At 35.7% G+C, this 7,667-nt stretch overlaps 1 protein-coding gene across 2 annotated transcripts; it reads right to left on the minus strand.

Annotated features, from left to right (window-relative positions):
* Positions 1-895: 895 nt before the first annotated feature.
* LOC122065618 (heavy metal-associated isoprenylated plant protein 39-like) lies at positions 896-2,476 on the minus strand. Of its 2 annotated transcripts, none has more exons than XM_042629439.1 (3): positions 2,237-2,476; positions 1,736-1,811; positions 896-1,644 (listed from the first exon to the last, which is right to left on the minus strand). In XM_042629439.1, exons 1-3 carry the CDS (start codon positions 2,240-2,242, stop codon positions 1,268-1,270), a joined length of 459 nt encoding a protein of 152 aa, XP_042485373.1. In that variant the 5' UTR covers positions 2,243-2,476; the 3' UTR covers positions 896-1,267. The 2 variants fall into 2 exon arrangements, with proteins under 2 accessions (XP_042485373.1, XP_042485374.1); XM_042629440.1 differs by lacking the exon at positions 2,237-2,476 and adding an exon at positions 2,051-2,177.
* Between the last annotated feature and the right edge of the window lie 5,191 nt (positions 2,477-7,667).

Genomic DNA, 7,667 nt, shown 5'->3' on the forward strand with positions numbered 1-7,667 from the left:
TTTGCTTTAATGTTTTTTGCCATGCATGGAAAACGATCCCATTATGTGACAAACTAAAAATATATAAAAAGTGGTAAAAGGTTTGTGCATCATGCATGGTGCATGGTGCATAGTGCATAAATCAACCGTTGGACCATAGTGCACAAACCCCTTCCCCTAAATGAATAAAAATCCGACCATCTTCTTATAGAATTATTATTATTATTTTTTTTAACGACGAAGGTTATGCTGACTCACAATCATATGGATCAAGTTATACTGGGGTTGAATGAAGACCATTCAATTTTCTTCGAAAACAGTGAAAAGAACTAAACACTCCCTCCCCTGTGGGAGTAACCCTAATGAGATAAGAAGAGTCAAACTCAGAACCACACATTTTCTGAGGCGAAGGTCATCCTTTATTAACTAGGCTACCCCTGGGGTTTGTATAGAACTCTAATCTAAATTAATTCCAATTGACTAGTCCTTTTACCAATGAAGCATTACCCATAGAAGTCAACCACCTTAAGTAATAGAATATCACCACCCTTTGACCCATGTTCCGGAAGCTATATTTCATGTTAAAGGGATCCATATTGAGGGTATAAAAAAGGAAGAAATTTTTTTAACCTGTTGCATCTAATTGTGCCTATCTTTCTCCTCCCAATAAAATTACCACCTTGCCCAAAAAAAATTAAAACATTATAAAGTCTTGTGGTCTTGTGATTACGATTTCACTAAAGGATTAACACACATGGATATTGACATATAAATTAGGGCTAGATAAAAATATAGAAGGATCTTGAAAATAATGAAAAACAAAACTCAAGATAATCTATTCCAATATTTACATGCTATATACTAGATGGGGCCTCTTCATCTAATAGTTTAAGGTTTTGAATAGAATACTTTACCATGATGTCAAGGCAGTTCAAAAATTTAATTAAAAGATAATCCATACCAAAGAAGAATTTACAGTCATGTAATTACTACTTCACTGAAGGGTCCACACTTACTTTCATACTTCCAAATTTTATTTATTCACTTTGAAAATTTTATTTACTCTATTGGTAAAGACGTGGCACATGGTGTAGTGCCATCATATGTCATCTTCTCTTCTTCTCCTTAGAAAAAGACCCTTTTACATTCTTACGTTTAATCCTATCATTGGTGTATGCCATTGGAATGCCCAGCCCAACCCTACCCTACCCTACCCTACCCTACTCTACTCTTTCCCTACCCTTTATTCTTCTTGTACGGAAGAGCATCAAATGATCAATCCTTCCAATTAAGAGATAACACAACAAGTGTTGGGGTTCATATCTGAGACATCCTTGAGGGAGTAATATGTCGTCTCATAGGGAATATTATAGGGATGACCACTCTCATGTCTCTCCTTCATTAACTGAATGAGCTCGGCGATGGGATCTTCCTTCTTTTCCTCTTTCTTGGGTTCTTCTTTCTTGGGTTCTTCTTTCTTCGGTTCTTCCTTCTTGGGTTCTTCTTTCTTCGGTTCTGCTTTCTTGGGCTCTTCCGGTGGCCCAACAAAGTCTATAACCGTGTGCTGCCAAAACTTCCTCAATTTCCCAACGATGTCCACAGGATCCACTTCTCCAATCACTGTCATTAGATGCTTCTCCATATCCACAGAGATAGAATTGATTCCTAAAAGAAAAATGGAAAATTTATTAAATTCACCCCTTTTCTTGCTTTCAGGCCAGAAAAAAGCTTAAATTTTGGAAAACCCATTTGTTACCTGAAACGGAAGAGACTGCCCTCATGGCCTTTTGCTTGGATTTGGCGTCATATACTTCTACTTTCACCACCACTTTCTGTAACAAAAAGGGGAAGAGATTAGAAGATCCAATCAAATTACTTTTCAAAAGTGATATTCAATCTTACATATAAGGTTCTGAAAGCTCCAGAACTAAAACAGGGGAAGGAAAATCTTCATTGAAATCAATCAAAATTATTGAAAAAGTAGTGGGCATCCACCACTTTCTGTAACAAATAGGAGCAGAGATAAGAATATCCAATCAGATTACTTTTCAAACGTGATATTCAATCTTACATATAAGGTTCTGAAAGCTCCAAAACTAAAACAGGGGAAGGAAAATCTTTATTGGAATCAATCAAAACTAATTGAAAAGGTCGTGGGCATCTAGTTTAAAGGACATCTGAACTTAAATAGTAAGAATTAATTAATAAGAATGAAGATTCTGAACAGAATTTAAGATAAAGAGAGAAAACTGATCACCTTCATTTGATCTCTTTGAGTTTCAAATATCTGAACGGGAGGACAAGCAAGCAGCAAGCACAGATTAGAAGCGAAACACAGAGACGATGAAACACCAAAACGAATAAGGAGACTGAAAGAGAGATATGAAGAACGGGAACTTTGTGCGTAGCGATGTCTGTCCTAACGAGAAAGAGAGAGGGTCTGATGAATTTATAACACAAGAACACAGAGAAAGACTGATGAGCTCTCTCTCTCTCTCTCTCTCTCTCTCTCTCTTACGCGGACGTGCATAGGATTCGGACTAAAGATAAGCTCACTCTGACTCTTTGCGAATTAGGGCACGCTGTTCTGACATGTGTCCAATGGAAGCTTTTCTCGGTTTAATTTTTTTATTTTTTTTTCCTTGCTTGGTTGGTAGGACCCAGCATATTGCTATTATTAGGCAGTAGATCAGTCAACTACGAGCTGTCGTGGCCTTGAGAATCAGTGCTGAACTTCTAAAAATATACAAAAAAATTATATGATTACCAACTTTTGAGTTTTCTTTACAAAATTACCCATAAAAAGTTTTGAGTAATAAAAATACTTAAAATTGGATTTGGGTCTAATTTTGAGTTTACAAAATTATTCACCCAAAGTTTCAGTTAACAAAAATATCTAAAATCATGTTTAGATTTACAAAACCACCCAAAATAGTGAATCTTCATCTTCCACATATAATCATGTATTTTTTTATTACTAAAACTTTGTGTGGGTAGTTTTATAAATCTAAACTCAATTTTGAGTATTTTTATTAACTTAAACTTTAAGTGGGTAATTTTGTAGAGAAAAACCTAATTTTGGGTATTTTTGTTAACTGAAATTTTTTGTGGATAATTTTGTAAAGGAAAACCCATAAATGGATAATCACGTAATTTTTCCAAAAACATATTTACAGGTCTTGCAAAAATTCAATCTTCATCCTGTGACCAAATAGTTTGGCAAAATGTTTTTTATGAAGAAAGGCAGTTCTCACCAGAGTCTCTCTCCTGCTGCTTGTTGTAACCCATTGAAAGTTGAAACCTTTCATCTTCTCCTCCCTTCTTTCTCCCGGATGTCTCTCTCTCTTTCCATCTCTCTCTCTCTCTCTCTCTCTCTCTCTCTCTCATTCATCATGTCCTCTTTTCTCTGCCTCCGTTATTCCATATCCACTCACTGGCTCTGCACATCAACCGTTGTTGCTTTTAGACTTTAGAGACGGGAGAGTGAGGTGGGATGCAAAGCCACTATACAATTTCCACTAGATTGTAGCTTGCTTTACGACCATAATAAGGTCAGCAATCCTGGTGGTTCTTTTTTTCACCCAATTTCAGTCCAAGTCAATCTAAAATTTTCAATCAAAAATCAGTTAATAATTATAAATTAATTAATCAATCTCAACGAGTAGTCAAGTTGGTAAAGAATTTTCGTCTTAGAAAACATGTGGTTCTAAGCTCAACTCCTCTTATCTCCTTGAGATCACTTACACGGGTTGTTTAGTGTTCTTTAATACTTTAGGTGAAAGCTGAATGGGTCTCATTCAACCTCGATATGACTTGATCTATATAATTATGGGGCGGTCTTTATAGTTATAGAGTCATTGTGAATCCACATAACATTAGAAACCTGGGTACCCATGGTTAGTGAAAAAAAAAAAAATTATAAATAAATTAATGAGGAAAGTAAGGCTTCAAGTTTGAAAGCGAGAATTCTAAAATGCATCTAGATGTTCAACTTTTAACTGCCACGCATGTAATGTTTACTTAGTGGTCAAATTAAATAGAACGTGTCGTCATCAAGTCGTGGTTTAATATTTAATGCAATTTAGTTTCACCACCATCTATGAATCTAATGATTTGAAAATATTTCAAAAGTCAATTTTATAAAGCAATTGTAGAAAATGAGCTTTGCTTTTGATTCAAAATTAATAAACAGTTGCTACTAAAATCAGGAACTGCTTCTACCAAGGCTTGAGAATCTAAGAAGCAGGATTGAGTTCCCGAGTCTCTGGATAATTCTAGAATCATAGATTCTAGCTTAATTTCAAAAGTTTCAGAATTATGTTTGGAATTTGTTTCCACAAAATTTTCTCACCAATTCTAATTCTAAAATTTTTGGAATTTGTACTTGATTTGTCACCAAATCTGCATTATATTAGATAAGGTATATGATGAATTTGGATCCCATTATTTTATCACATCACTGTGAGCCCATGTTTCTAAAACTAACATTGTGGGTGGATTTATTACTTAATAGAGTTTGAAAGAGTTTAGGGCTTAGGCCCATGGTCAGTTTTTCAAAACACTTGTTAAGTTGGGGGCCAGCCCAGGTCAGTTTTACCCTAATTTGTTTGATGGGCCGAATGGCAACCATTTGAATGAGCCATTCTACGGTTTCTACCCTAGTGTGGTGGGTCCGACAGTGAGGCTCACAGTTAGCCTTATTTACAGATTTTGAGTATTTTGTGAAGTTTATTTGGTCACGCAGCACATTTTTGGCTAGCAAGTATTTCTTATATAGCATAAGCTGATTACAATTTGAGATCGTCTAGTAGAAGGGTCGTGGAAATCATTTTGATCACATGGACAGCCAAATCAGCGGTCAGAATCCTCTCCAATGTGGTAACCAGTCTAACGCAGATTGAATGGTTGGGAGGAACCAACCTTGCACCCCCAGATTCTTTCAATTGTCTATTGTGCTTTGAGACGCATTGAAGAAGAGCTGAATCCACAAAATAAAGGGTTGAAGGATTGACCTACCCCTCATAATGACTGGCCGATCTGGACCAGTATAGGTTGAACCCAATGTTTAGATTAGTAATGAGTCGGCTAACACCTCAACCTAGGTATCCAAGGCATCTCCCTCAACCAAACAGGAATTGACTGCTCTGAAACGGTGAGAATCGGGATCGGCCTTGTTCAATTTTGATCCGAATGGATTTAGAACTACATTTAATTAAAGTAGGGGAAGCATATATTTTATGGGAAAAGGGAAACTCCATAAATTATTTTACATATCGTATTCATATACCCCACCGCTCATCTTTATAAAATAAAGCCAAACTGACAAAAACGTCATAAAATAAGCCTATCATGACTCGTGACTGAACTCTGATGTAGATGGACGAATCTGTTTCGTGTATCCCTACGAGCGCCGGCTTATCAGTGAACAGCTAAGATATTTGTTATACAGTCAATCAATGGTCATATTATGTGACCTACAATAACAGCTCAGTTTTTACCAACTAAATAAGATCTGTCACAAAAATTCATGCTAGGATTAAACTTTCGTTTAAGATTCTCTTTCCCCTCATATATTGAGCCAAGTTTCCTGGTCTTTTCTTTGTTTTTGTGTTTTTGGGCCGGGGGGGACTAGGGAAGTGGTGACATAAAGTTGAACATAACAACTCCACTTTTGATCATTCATATCAACTTCAATAAAAATCTTTTCTCATATCTTTTATCACTTGGATGAAACTTCTGAAACACTTGGTAGAGTAGTTTAGAATTAGTATACAACAGGTAGGTCATTGTGGCATCAGCCAAGATTTTAAGTATTGGTATGATATATTGGTCTCGATATATATCTCCTGGGGGGGGGGGGAAGGGTTTGGCATCAAAAGGAAATAATGATAGACATCCTTCAGATTTGTAATCATACTTCTGTTTTTTGCTCTCTCTTGATATCTAGAAGAATGACCTTACATGCTTACTTATTAAATAAAAAAAAAATAAAAATTTAAGGTGGTGGTGATGGTGTTGTTGTATTGTGGGGGTAAGGGTGTTAATTGGTTTGGTTTTGGTTTAAATGGTGCAGATAGGTTTGGTTCACATTTATTTGACTGGTTTCATTTATTCCATACGTTTGAAAACGGTTCACAATCGGTTTGATATAACTTGCAACCATCTTTAACAATGGTATGTCTTAATTTGATAATCTAGTGCTATTTCTTTGCATGGTCATTCTCAAATGTTCCTTTACACGTGTCAATAGAGCCCTTCACGTGCTTCTCAATAGAATATCTTTTACCAAAAAAAAACCATATCGAAGATTCAAAAACATTACTCTGGAAAAACCTGAACGCTTTCATAATTTCACCAAAAATATAATACCAAATGTACCTGAAAATTCGAGTACTAAGCTGGAATCTTTTACCCGGCCTAATGTCTTCCATAAGGTTAATAGAGAAATTAAATGAATAAATTATATGGATCAATAATCATTCTTGGCAACGACTTATACAATGGAGGTGGAGAAAACAGGAGAGACAATACTCCTTTGTTACTTGTGTGGAAAATGGGTCCTAATGATCGCTTCAACCACGAGTTGAAGTGTGATGAGCATCGAATGGTTAAGAATATTTGTTTAATTTCGGATTCTAGATTTGATTCTGGAATTCATTCTTAGCATTCAAATCATCTATAACGTTTCAAACACATTCTGATTCTTATATATGAATAAAACGTGATTCTGAAAAAAGCCAAACATGGCCTAACTCCAAGGAATTTCAAACATCATGATGTTGTAAGAACCTCTAAACTTCTAAATTAACAAAAATATTAAACACGTTTCAATGGTGTCATAGATTAATCATATGTTAAATTTTATAGAAAGAGAGTGTTAGGAGCTAAATGGTCCAATCAAGCGTGATAAGGAATATCCATATTGGTTTGGAGAGGGGTAATTTCGGCTTCATCAAGAAAGATGGGTGTAATGATAATCCGACAAACCAATCCCTGGTCACACTCACTAGCGGATAAAAATACACACTTTTGATTTTCTGTAGATTGGGCTTTAGCTATTAGATGGAGAAAAGATATGTAGTTAAAAACACAAGAGAATAATATATGTGGCCAAGATTGGAATGCAAAGACAAGAAAAAAAAATTTGTTGATAGATAGAGGCTCGTAAACACATTATTTCTTTTATTATTGGGATTTTCATTTCAATTAACTCCCGTGTCAATAGATATATAATCTTACTCTTTTTTCACCTTATCAACACCCTTTATTATAAAGAAAGTTGTAGTTATTGTATAGTCGATGGTGGTGATAGAGAGATATCCATGTCAGTGAATCCAGTGCATAGCGCACTGTTGAGCTCCTGCTTGTAGAGCAAGCTTCAAGAGTGTGGAAGGTCTAAGGATCGACTCCTGTCACATGTATTCTCCCCCCCCCCTTTCCTATCATCCCACCCTTCCCCTCTAGTGTGCGTGAGTAAAGTCCCTTGGATATTCCTTAGAATGTAATAAAAAAAAAAAAAAAAAAAAAAAAGAGAGATATCCATGTCATATGATATCATGCAGTATATATCAAGAGGGGAAGGAAACAAATTCCCTAATTCCACTTGGCTCATTTCCTTGCATTGGGGAATAAAATAAAAAAGAGTTCAAACTTTATAGAATTTGGTGCTCCCAACTCCTTTTAAAACG

Source organism: Macadamia integrifolia, unplaced genomic scaffold (genome assembly GCF_013358625.1).
Source record: "Macadamia integrifolia cultivar HAES 741 unplaced genomic scaffold, SCU_Mint_v3 scaffold2069, whole genome shotgun sequence".
NCBI lineage: Eukaryota > Viridiplantae > Streptophyta > Magnoliopsida > Proteales > Proteaceae > Macadamia > Macadamia integrifolia.